Source organism: Pseudorca crassidens, chromosome X (assembly GCF_039906515.1).
Source record: "Pseudorca crassidens isolate mPseCra1 chromosome X, mPseCra1.hap1, whole genome shotgun sequence".
NCBI classification, from domain to species: Eukaryota; Metazoa; Chordata; class Mammalia; order Artiodactyla; family Delphinidae; genus Pseudorca; species Pseudorca crassidens.
The window spans coordinates 25,817,392-25,838,378 of NC_090317.1; the positions used below are offsets into that span (position 1 = coordinate 25,817,392).

The 20,987-nt window shown below is 40.0% G+C and overlaps 1 protein-coding gene across 1 annotated transcript in view; it reads left to right on the forward strand.

Moving 5' to 3' along the window:
* TENM1 (teneurin transmembrane protein 1) overlaps window positions 1–20,987 on the forward strand; it is a 361,765-nt gene that overhangs the window by 241,197 nt on the left and 99,581 nt on the right. Inside the window, exons 21-22 of the mRNA XM_067722679.1 lie at window positions 6,997–7,017; window positions 12,205–12,437. Of these exons, the coding sequence (XP_067578780.1) occupies window positions 6,997–7,017; window positions 12,205–12,437 (254 nt within the window). The remainder of the gene's footprint in view (window positions 1–6,996; window positions 7,018–12,204; window positions 12,438–20,987) is intronic.

Genomic DNA, 20,987 nt, shown 5'->3' on the forward strand with positions numbered 1-20,987 from the left:
GTCTTTCATAGCTAGCTGGGGAAATCTTCTAGTCCCAAGCCCCCATCCATTTTTCACATTAATTCACTCCAGTTTTAATACATTTCTTAATTATAATTGCAAACGCTGTCATAGAGAACAAAGCTGTTAAATCCCTTGACTGATAAAAAAATAGATTGTAAAATTAAGATTTTATAAAGATAAAGCACATCTACAGAGTCTAGAGAGGTACTAATTCATAGCACCCTGCCCTAATCAAATGTTCATGTACCTCGGGACGTCATACCTCACCAGGATTTGTCATTACAAGCACTATATCCCTTTGGGTACCTACTTACTGGAAAGTCAATAAGGAAGGCCAAGATGGCTGTATGCCTGGATTTGCAAATGTTTTATACAACATTCTATGTTGTTTTCAAAATCCTAGGGAAGTTCTGTCCACCTGATGCCGAACATGGGTGGAGCACTGAACAATTCATTCACCATCTGAATATTTCCAGGCATGCAGATCTTGGCCATCGGGTAGACAGAGACCTTGTCTTGCTGACCCTATATAGCCAACCCTATAAAACCTATATAGCTAGCCCCTATATAGCTAACTCCTCAGAGGAAAAAACCATAGGATTATCTATAAAAACAAAAAAGAAAACCCAGCTAAATTTAGTCCCTTCCGTTGTAATTTAAATGCAAATTTACCTAAGGTGGAGCAATTGTCATTCATCAAGGAGATTCTCCCTCGTCAAGGATCCTTAACAGTTCACAAATTTGAATTTTAGTCCAAAGTACCTTATGACCTTCAACACAAAGTCATTTGAAGACTAAAGTAGAATAACTTGGACCCTAATTGCAGTGATTTTCTCAGTATAAAGGAAAATTCATTTCTGATGGCGTGAAGTATTTTCCAATCCCTCTATTCCTTCTTACTCCAAAACACTGCTCTCTCTCACTGTCACAGCTCTTCAAATGCATAGGCGAGTGCACACCATGAGCTCATACACCCAGGCTCTCACTTAGCCTGAGTCTCCCTAGCTGACTCTTCTGAGCTGACTTCCTGTAGAGCAATTCTTCCTAACATTCTTTTTTTCTGTACGCGGGCCACTCAGTGTTGTGGCCTCTCCCGTTGCGGAGCACAGGCTCCAGACACACAGGCTCAGCGGCCATGGCTCACGGGCCCAGCCGCTCCGCGGCATGTGGGATCTTCCCGGACCGGGGCACGAACCCGTGTCCCCTGCGTCGGCAGGGCGACTCTCAACCACTGCGCCACCAGGGAAGCCCCCTAACATTCTTTTGTAAAATTCTCAGATTTTTTTGAGAATCTATTGTATGTTATGTGCCTTCTCCCCAGAAAAAAACATTCACAAAAAATTCAGGGGTCACATATTTTCCCTCTCCCCACATTCCCCCCTCCTGTGGATGAAGCCCTTTCATAGACTCATGGTTAAGATTCCCTGCATTAGGTTCAAGAAGAAAAAAATAGTTCTTCCTTCTCTACTCCGACACTCCTCTGACTGGCCATCGGAGGAATAAGCTGATTGAATATATATATATATGATCATTTTGACCTAATTAACAGGTAACTCCCTATTTGACTGCAGTCAATACCATCCACCCAGTCTGTGACAGCAAACATTATCTGTCATGTTTACTCAGAAACTAATATAGCTCTTATTAGATTCACTTTTTTAAAAAAAGTATCTATCCTGATCGGTAGCCTATACTGTACACATTGCATCTTTCACATACAATTGGTGAATTTTTATATTTGCTTTGTAACTTTTCCAGGCTTAAACTTCCTGGGGAGAAATAAGTTGATATAAGGGGCTTTGCTAGCTTAACAACCATAATGTTCATTGAATTCTACTGTAGATAGACAGAAACTTCATTTTGTACCAGTTTTTGGTTGATGTTAAAATCAGTTAATTTAATTACCCCCCCTCCAGTGCATATTAGTCATTTTATTTGGTTGAGTCATCTGTTTCCTTGGAAACACAGACTATATATAGTCATTATGTTATTAGTTGCATTTAAAGCTGTGAATGAAAGAGCAATATCGTCAACAAGTTGTTACAGAAAGGGATACAGAACATTCTAGATCTTCACTCTCTGTCAGGTTATTCATTATATAACTTAACTACTCTGTTTTCTACTTTTCTATCTATAAAATTGGCTTCACATTAATATTTGAGCATCCTCTTACATGTCTTATACGGTTTAACTTGTTTTAAGATCCACAGATGTGTACTTCTCAGCCCAGAGTTTGATGACATTTTGAGAGGACATAAAGCTTGCTCCTACTGGTTGCCCTTCTAGATTTCCTTCTCTTTCATCCTCTTGTTCCATTTTGGGCCACATTGAACAATTCCAGATGCCCCTTGACATTTCAAAGATTAGAAGACTATAGATTTTTCCTCTCAGCTCTACCGATCCAAACTGTCCCCAATTGAGTTTCTTTCATCTGACCTCAAAAATAATTTCATTTTCATTGTTGGATGATCATTTATTTCCTCAAGCTGATCCCCCATTGGCTGCATGGGGAGGGTAAGGAAAAGTCAGTTATGTGATTATTATTAGCAACATGCCAAGAACAACAATATTATTTCTTGTTATTTAAGTATATAGTATCCCTTTGCCTGTTTACTGCAGATGTCATCTGCACATATACATCTTAGTGCTTCCTTCCAGTGAGAAATTGAGATAAAATAATAAAGAAGGGAAGCTTATAAGATCATGCGATTAAACCCAAGGGAGTCTCAAAAATACATTCTGTGAAGATTTTTTTTTTAAGATAGATTTATTTCCATATGAGATAGTTTAGGCCTAGGTATCCCTAGTGACTTGCTTCTCGTGTTAAAATTTTAAACACACACACATATTTCAGTAACGCAAAAGTGATATCACAGATTTGTGAGCTTAGCGATAGAAAGAGTCCATGGAGGTATCTGGTACAACGTAGTGCCCACTGCATCCCTGACGGTTGATCATCTCTACTTTGTTTGATCCTTTTCAATAACAGAAAACTTACGTATCTCTCTAGACAGTCCACTGCATCTTTGGAATGCTCTGTTGAAAATTCTTCCTTATATTGTCTTCATGAAACATCCACTCAGTAGTGGCAAATGTTAACATCTGAAGCACAGAAGCCACTTCCCTTGTTTACCTGAGAAACTTTCACAAGTGTAAAGACAGATTACCATAGGTTCCTGAGCTTTCTCTTCTTCATTCTCTACATCCCCAAGTCCTTCAACTATTTCTCATCAATTAATGGCTCTGTTTCCTCTTCCTTTGATTATGGCCTCAGGGTCATTTTTCAGTTTTCTAAAACTTACATGGATAGTTATATAAGTAAAAACAGGAGACACCATGTCAAGTGCTTTGCAAGAATTTAAGTATGAATATCCTCTTGCTCCCCTCTCATCTTCTAATTTCATGAATCTATTAGAAAACTTATTAAGCATAACTGGAAATGACTTATTCTTTATAAAAACCTCATGCTGTTATTCTTCAAGATGCTGTTATTCTCCAGATATTTATTTTGTCCTTTCATTAAAAATGAAAGAAAGAAAAAACAGTAAGAGCCTGGCAGATGCTTCTTGGTACCTTGAGTAATTTGGACTTGACAGATGTCAATGTGACATGAAAATTTCTCTTGAGATGTTACTGTTTCTTTTACAGTGACTGGTGAATATTTCCTACATTGTTCTCAGGACTCAACTCCTGTCATTGACTAGGTATTGAGTAGAACTGGAATAGCACCCATTTAGGGGCAGTTAGCATGCTGAGGGGCATATGGAATGTGGACTGTGAGGGCTTTGAAAATATCTGAGAAGTGACCAAGAACCTTCCTCTTGTCAGCAGCGCTGGAGCTACAAAGACAGAAACAAACTACACGTAGATGAAATAGGTGGTTACCTTCCCAGTGTAATCTCATGTATTAACATTGACACTCAAAGGCTCCCTTTACGTCACCCCAAAACATCTTCGCTGGCCTTCCACAGTGCCCCAATTTCCACTCTAAGAAATGTGTTCCTCTGAGTTGAGACATTGCCTCTCCAAGAGTCCCCAACACAGGAACCTGTGTTAGAATGACCCATCAAGCTAAAGTCATCATTAATCCCTGGGCATGGATTCGTTTGTGAGACTGCTTTTCAAACGAACTGCTAGCTGAAAGCAGGACCCTAAACACAAGACAGGTAAGTTGAGATAAGGCCAAGGGACAGAGCCAGAGAATGAGGACAGTCTTAGATGAGGGTTTGCTGAAGTTGGAAGATCTAAGAAGTCAACGAGTGGCAGGAGTGGGAACTCGGTCTTCAAAGGAAGACTACCATGGGACAATGAGCAGGCAGGGAAGTTCGTTCTTTGACTTCAGATATTTCTGGCTACGTATGAGGGAAGAAGCTGAAAACAGCATGAAGAACAAGCAAAGTGCTGCAACCAACACAGAGCAGGCCACGACTGGTCACGAGACAGCACCTCCGAAGTTGGCATGTCCCTTTTTTCTCCATCCCCCACCTCACTGAATATATAAAGAATAGGTCAGAAGTGATGCTAAGTGAAAGAAACCAGACACAAAAGGATACGTATTATATGATTCTGTTCATACGAAATGTCCAGAATAAGCAAATCCATAGAGGCAGAAAGCAGATTAATGGTTGCCTGGGGCTGGGGGAGCCGGGGAAATGGGGAACGACTGCTGATGGGCACGGGGTTTCCTCATGGGATGATGAAAATGTTCTGGAATTCAGTGATAGTGATGGTTGCACAACTCTATGAATGTACTGGAAACTGCTGAATTGCACTTTTTAGAAGCGTGAATTTTATGGTTTGTGAATTATATCTCAATAAAAAGTTTTTAATTAAAAAAGAATAGACAACCCTTTTAATCATGTAGGTCCTGAACAAAATCAAAGATCTACTTAAAGGTCCTACCATCAGGAGCATTTATTGCTCTAAAAAGATTCGCCATTCCACTCCTTTCTCCGAACTCACCGCAAGCTTCAAGTCAGTCAGTTGCCAGGTGGTGATGCCCGCTGATGGGCCCAGGCACTTGTGAAGCGCTCACACGCTGACACCTCAGCATGCAGTCCATTGCCAGCTAGACAGCAGACCGACTTTGGTGGTAGCTCAATCCTAAATCTTTAACTAAAAGTAATTCTGGGACAGAACAAGGTCACACACTGGAAATAAATTCCGTCATTTTCACTTCCTCCCTCTGAGATGCTAACGAGAGAAGCTGTTCTGCATAATATGGGACATCTTTCCAAATTCACAGTGACATTATTGGCAGGATCAGAAGAAGCTGCAAGAAACTCAGACCATCCCCCTCCCCACACCTTGCCATCACCTAAGAATTTCAGAACCCTTTGTAGCCACACAAATGGTTCTGTACCATGAGACTCTGTGGTAGACGAAACCATTGCTTTAATGAGATCCTTTTAGTATTTTTACAACTCAGCTTCCTTCAGGAAGATCAACCCTGTAATGGTGATTAGAGCCAGCCTCAAGCACACTCAGCCTGTAATTTAGAGACCATGAAAACAAGGAAGTGTCTGAAGACAAAAAAACTCAAAGAGGTTCAAATGTCTGGGGCCAGATTTCTAATCACATCTCCCCACCCTTACCTTTTGATCTTTTGTGTCAACCCAGGGGATACCCACCCTTTTGAGGTGGCCCCATGAAACAGAAAAGTCAGTGGATCCTCACCATAACCCAACTAGTAAAATCCCAGAAAGATTCTCTTTAGAAAGACTTGAATCAGTAGTTGCAGATGGCTTCAAAAGAAATCATTTTGTATCTTTTCTTCTTTCCTGATGTTCCAAAGAATAAGAACATTTTCTAGTTTAGATAAAAAGATTTGTTATCTTCATATTTTTCAAAATGACATAAGGGCCAGATTTAAAAGGATTTTAAAATTTAAATGACTATATTTCACAGATGATTATAGCCTTTTAATTCTGGGTAGATTTGACCCAAAGTCAGGCCTGTCCACGGACTGCGCTCCCGGGCTGAGAAGACCCATACCAGGTCGCAGAGTGAAATAGCCTAGGCAGTGCCCTGTGCCAAGGGGCTTACAGATCAGGGGCTCCCCAAAACGTTCTGCTGCTTCTGACATAGTTCTGTTTTGCCCACCCCGGTTGCCCCCTTGGTGCATGGATAACTGGACAACACAAGGCCCTAGGAGTTTGATGTAAATGGTGTTTTATTGAAGCTATTTTGAGGCAGCAGTTTTGATGCCAGGGACATTCTATCATGGTCGAAGAGAAAACTTTTATACTTTCAATTTGTTAAATTGTTTAATATTGCTAAATAATGTGCTAATGTTCACAAGACATGTCCCTGTCTTATCTCTGCAATCATATAAGTGGCTTAAAGTTGGGTTTGGGATGTCTGTTGCACGCAAGACTTGATAATGAAAGAGTTTGCATTTTGATAAAGTGGCTTTCAAAATAACTAATAAGAACCTGCTGTATTAAAAAATAAATAAAATAAAATTCAAAAAAACAGAAAAACAAAATAGAGCCTAGAACAGTCAGACCCTTTGCAGTGGCTGCTTCTTCAAAACCTAGCCTAGTGGTTCTTAAACCTTATTCTGCAACAGAATCACCACCTGAGTTCGTTCAAAATGGAATTCCTGGGAATTCCACTCCCACTTCAAGGTCCTGATTCATATGACTGGGGAGAGCCCCAGGAAACTGCGTATGTGGCAAGAACCCAACCGATTCCAATGAAAACGGTCCCGAGTGAACTTTTTGAAAAAACTGCCTTAGAGCTTTGCCCACCCACCAAGCAGGATATTCAGTCACCTTGACACCATTTTAGGAGGAGCAGCCTGGAGGGATTGGGTCCACATCTGGAGGGATTGGCTTGCACATCTAAGTGATCCCTGTGGAGTCCCTCTAATAGCCACAAGCTGAGTTAGGAATTGAATGGGTGTGTCTGGTTAGGTTTGGCTTGTTGAATGACACTGATGACTCTCTGTTTGCTTTTACTTGCCACTCGTGGATACCTTGTGCACCCTAGAAACAGAGATACCAGACATAGGTAAGCAAATCACATGGGTGGCTACCTAATGCCCCTTCTTGCCTAAGACGCCACCTCCTAATAATGCGCTAACAGGGAAACTTCTTAAGTAAGGTTAAAGGCATAATGTGAACATGAACTTGGAAGTTATAACTCAGGTAAGTGTCTTCCAAAAGGAGAGAGCTCCACTAAGTGGGAATTTGCTGGAGGATCAAAATATACCAAAAAGAAAACAAGATAAGTGAAAGCTGGCCGTTCAGTACTTCATGGGAAAGCAAAACTTTCAGGCTTATGTTTTCCTTAGGTGATATCACAAGTGAGTCTGTAAGTTCAAATAGATTCGATGTTTTCAAGTTGCAGGTAGAGAGAGAGGTAGCACAGCAATCTTCCTGCTTCCAGGAATGTAGTTGACGTGTGTATTAAGAGAGAGTGCCCATGATGACCTTCTTGAATAAGATTTTTCCATTTTCCTCTTATGTGACCTCATGGTTTCTATTTTATCCCACCAAAAAAATAATAAACTTTAAACTGACCATTTACTGACAAGGGCACATAACTCTGAAATTAGTCATAATGAGTATTTGTATTCAATTTGTTTATGCATTACACTTGTCAAAACTGTTCTAAATTACCTGAAATTGCAAAGGAGAAGATTGAATTTGTTCACTTTCAAATGCCAATTGTCATCAAAATGGCGCTGGTAGGGTTTGTAATTTGGATTTTGTTTGGGAGATGCCACTTCCTAAATACCAGTGCACAAGATCAGCCTTGCTACTTTGGCATAACTGATTCCTTAAGCAAATTAAATTGGTTATCAAATTGCTTTCTGGGAAAATGTTGCCCAGTATTAATTATAAGCATTAATTGCCCATTTAACAATCTGTGTGATTTTAACTAGCATGAATGAAGGGATCTTTGCTAAGTTGAAGGGCATTGCTTGAATATAAAACGAACCAGAAGGTGACAATAAGTGTAACAACACTGAAGTTGTAAGAGAAATCTTCACGTATCTCAAATTGCAATACGCGTTTAGACACAAGGGATTAGAACAAATTGGAATGTAGTCCAGTGGTTTTTCTTTCTCAGGTTTGGCATGTTTCCACAAAGTAGAAAGAAACAATCTCAAAAGAGCTGACGTGCACTTGGGAAATGGCATGAAATGGCAAGAAATTACATCTCAATATAAGAGACCTTCCTGACTGTTGGCTGTCAAGAAAATAACCATCAGATATGAATTTGGTGCGTTGGGCTGTTCTGTTTTCTAAAGGCCAGTGTGCAAAGTTTGAGAACAGCCTCGCTGAGCAACATAGTTAGAAGAAGACAGTAACGCTGATTTTTTTTTTTTTTTTTTTTGCCACTTTCAGAACAAGACTATTCTTGTAGGTATTTATTTTGCATACACAGTCACATATGATCTAATCTAATATTAGTCCAAGCACAGGCTTGTTGGTGACCTTGGGCGAGCCTTCTATGTGTCTGGGTTTCCCCAGCTGAGGTTTGAGAAGAATGATAATTCCAACTTCCCTCACAGGCACATAGGGGATATTCGATAGTAAATGAAAGGAATGCATTCCAAAGTGCTTTTGTGCAAGTAACATTTCTCTTGGAAAAATAGCCTATGGACTTCTCCTAAACGAAACGCGATTGATCTGGCTCAGTTGAAACTTCCACAGACTGGCTACCAAAGTATTGAAGGTTATTTCAGGGAAGGGTTGTGACCCCTTCTGTATTCTAGAAAGATCTAAGGGCACTGGAAAAATTTTATTCTGAAGGCAAAAAGTGCAAGTAAATATGTCAAAACTTTTACTCAGACCCCTATTTAAGCAGTCTTTGCTACAGAGATGCTTTGTCTGATATGACTGCCAAATCAATTCTGGAATCTGTTGGGACCCTTTACAGTTTATTTACAGCAGCTGTCATGGTGGTTCCAGGGTTGAAGATGTCCCTGGAATCTACCGGATTCTCTTATTTGATGAAGGTAAGTAGAAAAAAATCAAGTATTCCGATTGGATTTGATTTTTTTCCAATTAAAACCATAAACTGGGTCTCAAATCAGTATTTGCCAGCCTTACTATCATTAATATAAATATGCTTAGAGGGCAAATGCAATTACAAATACAATCAGGAACATGCCAGTCCTTAAGAGTATCTTAATTATTCTAATGACCTTCTCCCCTCCATTTTGCTTGGCTAAGTAGCCAAGGCCCGAACTCCTCTACGTCTTAGTTAGTTTCATGTCCTGCAGTTTCGTCCAGCACTTCCTGAACATCAACCCTGTCAGACCCTCTGTTGGCACTGAGGTAGAGAGCGGAATAATGTTCTTTCCTGCAAAGAGTTCACAGTGTATCTGGAGAGAGAGAGATGTGGAAAAAATAGTGCTTACACCCAGCACTCAGATCTCAGTTTCTAATACCATTCTTCAATGAAAGGAACCAGGGGTCCTTGGAGAAATGATTCGTTCCAGTCCTGGAGCAGGGATTATACAAGATGAGCCTGCAACATCTTGTACTTCCAGAAAGTAAGGAAGTGCTCAAAAAAAACCAAAACGCACCGACATTGATGGGGGTTTATGAGGGGCACATAAGCCCACAGAAAGAGCTCCCAATGGCTAAAGCTGGAACAATTTGAGCAGCAAAATAAAGTCACATTGGAGTTTAATGCAAAGTATAAAGCAAATATCCATGAGTCCATACTGATATAAATAAATGGTTGAGTTCATAAATAAATGGAGGAGAAAAGATAAGGTTCTCATGCAGAAGAACTCCAAATAATTTATGTAGCTACTCGACCCTCAAGGAGGTGGAGTATAACTCCCTACTCCTTAAGTGTTGCCTTGGCAGAATGACTTCCTTCCAAAGAATACAATGTGGAAAGTAAGAGAGAAAGTAAATTTGCAGAGGAGAAACTTGACAAACACTACCTCAGCCAGGCGATCGAGGTCAACATCAACAGTAAGTCATGTTGATATTACTACCCTTGATTTGATTTGATGAGAATGGCACTTTACCCTTGTGGTCTTCCTCCCCAAAACCTGTAGTCGCTGTCTAACTATGAGAAAAAAGAAAAATCAGACAACGATGCCGTGGGGGCATCCTACACAATATCTGACCTGTACTCCTTAAAACTATCAGGGTCATCAAAAACAAGGGAAGTCTAAGAAACTGTCACAGCCCAGGGGAGCCTAAGGAGACGAAGACTAAATATAACTTGGTATCCTAGGTGGAATCCTGAAACAGAAAAAGGATATTAATTAAAAACTAAGGAAATAGGAGTAAAGTATGGACTTCATAATTTAAAACAATAATGCTAATACAATGTGATAGCTGCTGCTAGGTCACGTGTCCCTCCTATCTGCTCATTTCTCTCCCTTTCTTCTTCTGTTGTAACACTTGGATTTATGACAGTCATAGCCTATTTACTGATCTGACTCCCCCACTAGACTGTGAGTTCCATGCAGCAAGGGGCTGTATTGGACACACAGGTAGGTCTCCAGACCATAGCACAGTTCCTTGGCACATTGTTTGCACTTAGTAAATACTTTTGAATGACTTGAATAAATCCACAATACAGAAATGGTATTACCAAGCAAGGAGTGCAGCTGAGAGATGTCAGGACTAATGACGGTGGAGATAAAGAGAAGTGGGCAGATTGGAAAAGAGTTTAGGAGGTAGAATTTTTTTTTAATGATGTTTTACTGGATATGGGGAATGGCGGAAAGAAGGAGCAGTAAAGAATGGCTTCTGGTTTCTGGCTTAGACCATTGGGTGTGAGGCAGAGTGCTGTGCAGTGAGCACGTTAGAGATAAGACAAGATTACTCTCCTCCAAGCTCTCATGGTTTACTGGGGCATACCAATACATTTTTAAAAAAGTAATATGGTGTGTGATCCCCGAGAATAGAGGTAAGCATAGTGCAAATAACCGAGCCTAGACATTTCCGGAAGGCTTTCTTCAGAAGATGATGCCTGAGTAAAGCCTTAAAAGGTTAAAGAGAATTAATTACTAAGTGAAGAAAGGAATGTGCACCACACTAAGGAACATTTAAAAGTTTGTACAGTTTTTAAAGATGGGAACCAAATGATCAGAATAACCCTGGAGTCAGTATGGGGGAAAAATGGATTTAAGATTTCAAAAACACCTCCTATGGGCAGGACTATAGAAAATATTCCAGGCCACAGATGATAAGAGTTAGAACTAATGTGATGGCAGGAGGGACAAAGCTTCTGAAAGCTTGTTTTCAGGCACAATTAGGCACAATGTGGAGAGAAAAGGGGAGAGTAAGGGTTAGACTTCCATGTTGGGAGCTTGGATGATATCAGCAGTACAGGAACCTTAAGTTCAAGCAAAATGTCCCCCAAACCAAAGTTCCTGCAGCTATTGGAAAAATGATATTAGGAATAGTCAAAACTAATGAATGAGCTCAGCCATGTATGCAGATAAAAATAACACAAGATCCTATGTAAAATATGGAACTGAAGAGTTTCAGGAATACCAAAATCCGATCAAGGTAACTTGAATGTCACCTTTTGGAGGTATGGATGATTTTAATTATAACCAAGACAAGGTCAAATATGATCACTTCTGTTATGTCCTGAAAAAGAAAAAGTGTATTAGAGAAGTACGGTGGTCAGCTAACAAAAGGAAGCTTGGAGTGGAAGAGTATCTCCAGCACAGCCCTCCCTAAGACACACTCCTCACTTTTTGTACATGCCTTTCAATTTCCAGCAGCACCCTGGGAGGACAGTAGTGACTGCAAGTGAGGCAGGAAGCCCAGAAGACAAGAAGTAGGTTTTTGAAGGATGGGGAAGGCAGGAAGAGAATAACTTCTGTTTTGGATTTGTTGAGTTTGAGGTGACTTAGACATCCAGGCAGTCATCTAGTAGGTAATTGGAGAACTGAGGGGGGTATGAAAGGTATGTATGAGAAAAAGGATCTCCTGGGATTTTCTATCTTCTGCTTCTTTCTCTACCCCCAAATGGACGGTATTGGAATATCAGGAACATTACAGGTTAGCAGTACGCACTGAATTATTTTTTAATCCCAGACCCATTACTAGAAAAACAAAGAGGTACCTATCGGCTCGGTACATAAGGAAGATACATTAATTCTTTTACCTCTTAAGAGAATTTTCCATTTGTGACAAAAGGCAGACCCCAGGGAGTGTATGCTGAACAAATTGCTTTGAATAACTTTACTTTTCTCTTCCTTAGCACAAGTCCTGCTCACAAATACTATCTGGCTATGGACCCTGTGTCTGAATCACTTTATCTATCAGACACCAATACCCGAAAAGTCTACAAGTTGAAATCTCTTGTGGAAACAAAAGACTTGTCCAAGAATTTTGAAGTGGTGGCAGGAACAGGAGATCAGTGCCTTCCCTTTGACCAGAGTCACTGTGGAGATGGAGGGAGAGCATCGGAAGCTTCACTGAACAGCCCTCGAGGTAAAAATTAAAAATCCTTTGGTTATCTAAACGTTTCATTTGACTTGGCAGAATCCTAAGATTGTTATCACACTGTAGTCCATCCGTCCCAATGTACCTCTGACAGACATCATCTCTGAAGTCTATCTCGGAAGATAGGCACACCCAGGACTAATTTTTAGCCCATATGCATTAGTATAGTCATAACTGTTACTAAAATATTGGAATGCTTCTTTTCTGGTTGATAAATAGTTATTGCCCAGAACCCTCTGCCTCCCGGACACCCCAGCCTCTCCCCATGATCTCCTTCCTGGAAACTCCCAATAGTCCAACAACTAAAGGGTTAACTCCTGGCCAGCAGAGAGCCTCCAGGAGGAAGGCTTTAGCACTGTGGCCTGCACTGGTTTGGGGATCAGGTCTGTGCCACCTTCTACCACTTTCAAATATATTGAGTATCTCACAGACTTTAGACACTCCTGGCTTTTCCTTAACAACCAACCTTTAATGAACCTATCTTCCATTAATTTATCTAAATCATTCTTGAAGCTATTTATATTTTCAATTTATATCACCCCTAGTATAACAAATTCCAATTTTTTTTTTTTTTTTTTTTTTTTTTGGCCTTCTGTGAGAGCTCAGCCTTACTGTTATTTTTTTCTAAATTCAGCTTCTCAACCTTAAAGGGCCAACCCTCAATTCTGTTGCCTGGGATTTGTAAATAAACGTGTTCTCCCAGTCAGCTTCATGATTTTATAGACTTGGATCATATTCCCATCTTAGGCCACTAAGCTGAAGGATAGTCAACTTTTAAGTCTGTCGTCATATATCATCCACCCTATCTCCTTAATTATTTAATCATTCTTCTCTGTTCCTTCTCCAAGATGTTGTGTGTATGTGTGCTTTTATTTCAGCAGGTTTTATGAAGTATTCATTGTAGTGGGTTTTAAGAACCCAATGTGTTTTTTCTTTTTAACTATTACACAAATAATACACAATTGTTGCAGAAAAATTAGAAAAGAGAGAACACAAAAAATGTTTTTAATTGAGGTCACGCATAATCCTACCACATCTAGAAAGCCACTGTTAACATTTTAGTGTATATCCTTCTAGACTTTTTTCTATGCATATCATATATTTTATTCTCTAATAATGGAATCGTATTATAGAATGCTGTTCTGTAATCTGCTTTTCATACGTAATGTATTATGAACACCTTTCCATGCCGAAAAATATAGTGAGGTCAATGTGTTTAATTTGTTAGATGGTCAACTTACTATTTCAAATATTAAGAGGTTACTCTTTAGCTATTTGACATTTGCCGTATGGGGATTAAATTTCAACTACAGTCGGAGTTTAAAGCCGTCCCTTTCTTCAACGCCATACTCAAGGCATGTGTCTTTCATAAAGCCCCTCTGGCTAACCCAGCCCATTAAATCTGAATTTCTTTAAGAGTGTCTCCACTACCCAATTAGCACCTGATTATATTTTGCCTTCTTTTACTTTCCAGTCCTTTCATGAATGGAGTGTTTTTTATTACCAAAGTGAGCTGCTTGAGATGAGAAACTATATCTAATATTTCTTTTGACTCTTCCCCACCTCCTCAGCAATATCTTGCACAGTGTGAGATCCACTACACATGCTTCTTATGTAATTGACCAATTAGGTAACTCTTATCCATACCCAAGTATTCCTAAGAGGAATTTCAATGGCACTTAAAGGGGATGACCTTTTTTCCCTAAGGGAACATAAGCGTCCCCACCCATAAGTATCATGGTAAAGTGTTTGGGAATGTTTCTTTTTTCCTCTTGTACCTGTGCTCCATCCTTACACATAGTAGGTCTGCAATAAATATTTGATGAGTGAATGCATAACTCGGGTGCAACATATAATCAGCTCATCTTTCAAGGAAATACGTCAGGCTGGGTCCCACCTTTTACACAGGTTTAAAACGCTTACAGGTATTATAAGGATTTCTGCATGAGAAATAGGGAGGAATCAAGCTTGTATTGTGCCTGAAATTGACACCCTCCTGAGTTGCTGCTGGTGTGAAAACCACTCATCTCACCTACCACATTCAACCTGCCACACAGGATGAATGTCAGCTTTTCCAAATAAAGCAAATAATTGGTTCACTGCAGCTCTGCTTTTTTTTTTTTGGCTTGGAAAGCAGCAATAATAGAGTCCTGATGAGCAGGGTTTACATGAACTCTGGAAACGTCAGTAATGAGAGTGTCAAAATTTATATATCTATTAAAGTTAACATTAAACTAAGTTTTTCTTCTTGTCATAGCTAGTAGCGCATTTTCCTTTGGCTTGACTTACGCAACCTTCTATCTGAGCGTGGCTTTTACAGTAATCTGGTACACTATTCATCCCAAAGCAGTAAGGGGCCCTAAGAACAGCTGGCCCAGTCTTCAGACAGCTGAATGTCTAATCCATCCAAGACAGCTTTCACATAATGTACTAAAGCTGCTGTTGGCAACATCTGCTCTGATCCAGTGAGTGAATGAGGATGTTTAAAGGGAGGGAATGTGTGACTCACACTAAGTGTCCATCACACCTCCTTCAACCATATTCACAGTGTTTGAGGACCCTGTTAGTGATCTTCGAAATCACTCAGATGGCAGAACCTATGTCCAGACATCGGTTGATCTGAAAATGCTGGTCAGAACACTGAGGTGCCTAGCTAGGGCACCTATCTCCACGCTGAATCTAGACAGCACTTACCCTTGGCAGTGAATCAGAAGTGAGGTTCTCATTATATGGAATGCTGCAGGGCAATTTCGGAGACTTCCGTAGAGGAAGGAAATATGCAGGAAGTCATTAGGGCACGGTGGGCATATTGAGAGGAGAGTATTGCTAATTGCTAATTATGTCTTTGAGGTTCTCCTGCAGGTTCTTTGTCTCTCAAGAAAGCCCAATTTGTTTGTTTTTTGGCTTTACAGCTACCATGAACATCAGCTCCTTCATCCCTCCCCCTTAGAAGACAGCAAATGTTTAATGGATTTCTTGAAGGAGAGGTTTGATTTTTCTCTCCACCTAGAAGCTAATAAAGAAAAGCTGTAGATCAGTAGAAAATGGAAATGTACATCTAGGGAGTATCATTTCTAGGTTAGGAAAGAGAGCTCGCTCTAAGACTTTAACAAGCAACATATTGCAATTACAGGCAGGCTCTCCAGCATGTCCTTAATTATGCAAGGTAAGTCAAATAAATGTTAATCTGCAAGACAGCTAATTTATTTTCTGAATCTATTCTAAAAATAGGATGAAATAAAATTTGCTTTTCAGATCATTTGTCCTAACATTGGAATAAATTATCAAATGGGATTAAAACCAGTCAGCAAAAGGTCAGAAAAAAAAAAAGGTGAGAAGCCATGGGATTTTTTTTTTTTTTTTTTTTTTTTTTTTTGAGAAATGGCAGCAAATTGTGATGAATATTGGGTTAGGGAGCCTAGGCTTTCGTGTTCCATCCATGTAATGCCACTGTTTCTTGGAAAGTCACCGTACCTCCCTGAACGCTGAAATAGACTTAATGATGCCATTGACTAGTTTTGTTACATTGGACTAGTCATATACACACTGGGTCCTGAGATTGCTCAGTTGTAAACTGAAGGGCTTGGGATGATCTCCCTCCCAGCTCTAATGTATTAAAATAACCATAGCTCTAACTTACTTCGTGTCTACTGTGTGCTGTACACTGTGTTCGATATTTTACACAGGGTATCTCTAATCTTCACAATTCACAAGGTAAATAGTATTATCCCCATTGTAAAGATGAGGAGATAGAGGCTCACATACCTTAAGAAATTTATCTAGGGTCAGACAGTTTACAGATAACACTGGAATTCAAACCAGGTCTACCTGACTCCAAAACCCATGAGCTGGGGTGGGGGGCGGGGTAGCCTTCCCTTCAGCTAAAATCCATGATCTCTGTTGGCTTCTCTAGGAGGGTAGGAAATAGTGGAAAATGCTTTTCAATCTAATGACATGTATTCAGTGAAAACAAAATATTTTTATTTGGAAGATGAATGACTTTCAGTCCAGTTTCCTTTTCCTATTAAAACTATTCCTCTGATTTTTCTGACCCGATAGTATACCCATAGTGCACTCCATAGCATTTGCATAATCTGTAAATGGAATTGTTCAAATAAATCTCCAGGAAACATTGTCACATCTCTTTGGAAGATTCTGCAGTTAGCAACTTCAACTTTTTCTTAAGAGATGGAGTCAGGAAACCTTAACTTCATTAAACTGACTACAACTGGTAGCTAAAAATTGTGTTTAAAGGAAAAATGGAAGTACCCCTGAATAGAGTTTTATATAAGATAGCCCCTGGGTACTTCTCCTGGGAAGAAGTCTTTATCTGATCCAGTTTTACACACTTTGATTTGAATCCCAGTAAAGAGAAACATTTGCCATTTTGCTCATCAGTACTTCAATGTAATGGGGCAAGGAAAAAAGTTTAGCAAAGAAGTTGATGGTGTGCTAATCCCTGGCATTGTATATGAGTTTGAACTGACTTTGCAAAAAGATGCTTTTAAAACATGCATGGCTGATGTAGTTGAAACTTAGGTTCCATTTATTATTTTTACTGCAACGTTCTTTAATTCTACAGAGAACTCAAACTAATGAGTCATGTAATAGATGACCAAGTACTTAAGCAGAATGTGAAATGCTACTAGGTGGAGATATAAAATAAAATTTGTGACAAGCTGAATACATTTATTTTTTTTAAGTAGCTACAGAGGGTGAAGGAGCGACTGGACAGGATGAAATTAATCAATGACTTAATTTGGTCTTCTTGGACCTCACCATGGAGTATATTTCTATTTTCATGTGCATCTTTAAGCATAACTGACCTCAGAACTCAGCAGGAATTGGGCAGTATCCCCAGAAATGCAAACAGCCCTGGAGCCACTCCCAAGGAGGGAAATGATCCTCAAATCTTGATGGCTTCCGAAAGTGTTTTTAGGTTGTTCATGACACTAATCACACAGGAGTTCCTTTAACTTCATTGGCAATTAAGAAAGCTGGGTATGGTAAAGTCTAGACAAAAGCAATCTGTTTTTGTCCCTACCCAGATCTATCCGGGGTGCATCCTGGAGCTCTGCTGATTCCCCTGGTATCTAAATGCTATTCTGAAAGGCTAAACTTGGGGTTAGTGCAAAGATGGTAAAACTCTCATCAGTGACATCTTGTTCATGTAACTGGTATCTATGAGGGAGAGAGTGTAGTGCACAAACACACATGAGAATGTTCTTCTGGTTCTACTATGCAACTAGGGTGCAGTAAGACTTTTCCTACATTCCTTTAGTACATGATCCATTATGGTGACGTAACCATTTGGATTGGCACCAGGGCCAGCCCTCACCAAAATTACAGGCAAGCTGCAGCACGAGTAAAATGAATGGTATATTTGGGAAATAATCCAGTATTATTAAAGTAAACATATTTGAGGGTAATAGGAGCAGGGCCAGAATCAGAAGTTTGCATTTTGTCCTGTAGGCAAAAGATTTGAAGCAGGAAAGTGACATGATCACTTGATGGATGCATACTTGATAGATTGTTTTGTGACAGGGTAAATGCACAGGAGCAAGACTGGGGCAAAGAAATCATAGGGAATGCTAATATTTATAGGGTAGGCAATGGAAGAGCATCTAATGAAAGAGAGAGGAAATCTTCACAAGAAAAGGAAGTGAACAAAGAAAGCTTGGTGTCCAGGAAGCCAAGGGAATCCTTTGTTTCGAGAAGGTGTGAGAAACAATATCAGATGTCACACATTTGTAGCCATTGGATGAGGCACGGAGGAGCTCATTGGTGACCCTGCCTTTGGTGGTCTGAATGGTGGTAGAGGTGGAAGCCGGATTTCAGGCATTTGATGAGCCAGTGAGAGGTGAGGAAGTAAATATGATTAGTGAAGATCATTCTTCTGAGAGGCTTGGATGTGAAAGACAGAGTGATAAGTAGTAAGAGGACAGGGCGCTCAGGGGAGGCTTTTTCTGTGGGAGACATGGCAATGATGATAGGTAAATGGGAAGATACAGGAGACAGAGGATAAATGATGAAACCAGATCTTGAGGAAACTGGAGCAGGCCTTGAATGGGAGGGGAGATTGCAGAGACCATCCTAAGATAATGTGTAGGTGTGAGGCTGAGAACTTTGTAGATAGAAGGTGCTAGAAAGTTGATGGTACTCCATTCTGATAGCCTCAGTGTTCTAGAGAAGTGCGTCTATTCTGCTAAAAATGAGGAAGTACAGTTAGGCCTTGAGGTATGTGAGAATGGTTCGGAAACACCACTTAGTGAGGTCAGCTTTTTGGGTAAGATCAACATTCTACCACCCATGCCAAATTCCCAGCTCAGTGTCAAGGCATTTCTTGTGAGAACTTTCCTCCCACATCCTTGTCCTAGAATCAGAGGCATCTTGAGAAAAATATGTTTGACAAAGCCTTAGAATTCAGGCAAAATATTTGTTCCTTATTATTCAGTGATCCTGTGCTGTTTCCACTCCTGGGTATTTCCTTCCTAAACTATGTTATTGGTCTCTCAGTTTACGGTAGCTACACCTGATGACTTACTTAGTACCTATGATGCAACCAGAATGAGAGCTTAACTTGTTATTTGCACAGTTGGTCTAATGCATCTGCTTATGAATAGTCAAAAGATTTAGACCTTACATTATGTCAGCAGCTGGAATCTGAGAACCTTTCTTCCTTTTCTGTCACAATCCTAAAGCCATAAGCTTTTGGTGGAGAAGTCAGACAAAAGGAAGGCGCTTATATCTAGCCTTGGCTAATTGGTCCAGGCCACATCCATGGTTAATACGGCGGAACTTGTATTAAGTTCATTCAGGTTTTATAAAGCCACAAATACATCATTAAATGACTTTTTCTTCTGCATTTATTTTAATTTTCATGCATGTATAGCATTCTAGCAAACAGATAATACTTTAGAGGCCAAATACCATGAGAGATAAGTGCCCAGGTTCTGGAGTCAAACAACTGGATGCAAATTCCAGATCCACCACTCATTAAATGTGTGACCTTGTGTAAGTCACCTAACTTCCCTGAGCTTCAGCTTCCTCATCTATGAAGTTAGAATAAGAGTAATAGTGCCTACATGAGAGTGTTTGGTAATGCCGGTGAAGTGCATTGTAAAGCACGGTGCCCAGCCTGTGGGGTGTACACATTAAGTGTTACCTGCCATTATGATCAGGCTTGCTGTTTGGTTGTTAATACTAATGCTGCTTATAATAGTGACCCAAGCGTGGAACAAGTTACTTTTAAAGGAGGCAAGTTCCAAATTGTCCAAGGAGACTTGGTCATTTCTAGGGTAGAATGGTGCCACAAAAGAAGCAGGAGTCAAGGTAGGGTGGGATTCGAGTATTACATGTGATTTGATTAGCTGATCCCTCCCGACCTTGAGATGCAGTAATTCTAGTGCTGGGTCTTTCCAACGTGTTGTATTTTGAGGAGCCCCCCCACCAAGACCCATGTAACCAAAATAATTCCCTTAGCAGCCTACCATTAAATTCATTCCATGAGGGTTTTCTTCAGATGTGAACTTCAGTGTTGAATGCAGGATAATGCCTAGGAGAGCAACACATTAATTCCTCATTAAAACACTTTATGGGGGCTTTAAGGACATAGAGCACAGGATGGATGTGTTTGGAGAGATGAGATCACTGGAGGGGGACAAGCCAAGGTGGCAACTACTCCAGGTAGCATGAGGAAGGGCAGTGCTAGGTATCGGGCAGAAGGGCAGCAAAGTGGAGAGAGATGGGAGAATGACCATGATATACTTCTCTGCAGTATTGTCTAGAATGAAACTTCAACCCCTACAAATCAGGACAGACAGAACGGGATTATGATTCTTCCTCTTTTTATTTGAGATCACTAGCCCCCAAAACTTTCCTTATCACAGCTCGTCAGTGTCACATCACCTCAGCTGATTAAAAAAAGAACCCCCTCTCCATCAAACAAAAATGACAGGGATCACACACTAACAGACTGCAAATCACTAAAATCATATTTTGAGTGGTGTATTATGGTAACCTATAAATAACTAATTGCGTAAAATTGCTTTAGTAGTTTCTAGATGGCAGCTTTAATTAAAAGCACCAGAGACATTTAGAAGTTTAGAAATGGATGGCATGTAATTTGCCCTTTTACCAACCATAAAATGGTAATTAAGGAATTTGATTCACTTCTTCCTATTAAAAGTTTTATGAGAATAGCAAGTTCCTTCTAAATACAGTTTCTCTTCAGCAGAAGGTAGTACGTTTGCTCTATCAGTCTTCTCCAGCAGGGTAAGATGTTTTAATGTACAAATTCTTCAGAAGTTAATTAGGAAATTTCTTTCAATGCAAAATGTTTGTTTTTAAGGTTCTAAAACATGAAACTGTATTAGAGCTAAAGCTTTGATCATGGCCCCATATTGCTCCACCATCAGTACAAGATGGCCCAGTAATTTCAAGTTTACCAAATGCATGGAGCTGACTGTAAAATCAAAGAAATGAGGAAGTCATTTCCTGGTGAGTCTAGCATGCTTTGCTGATTCTTGAAGGAATCTG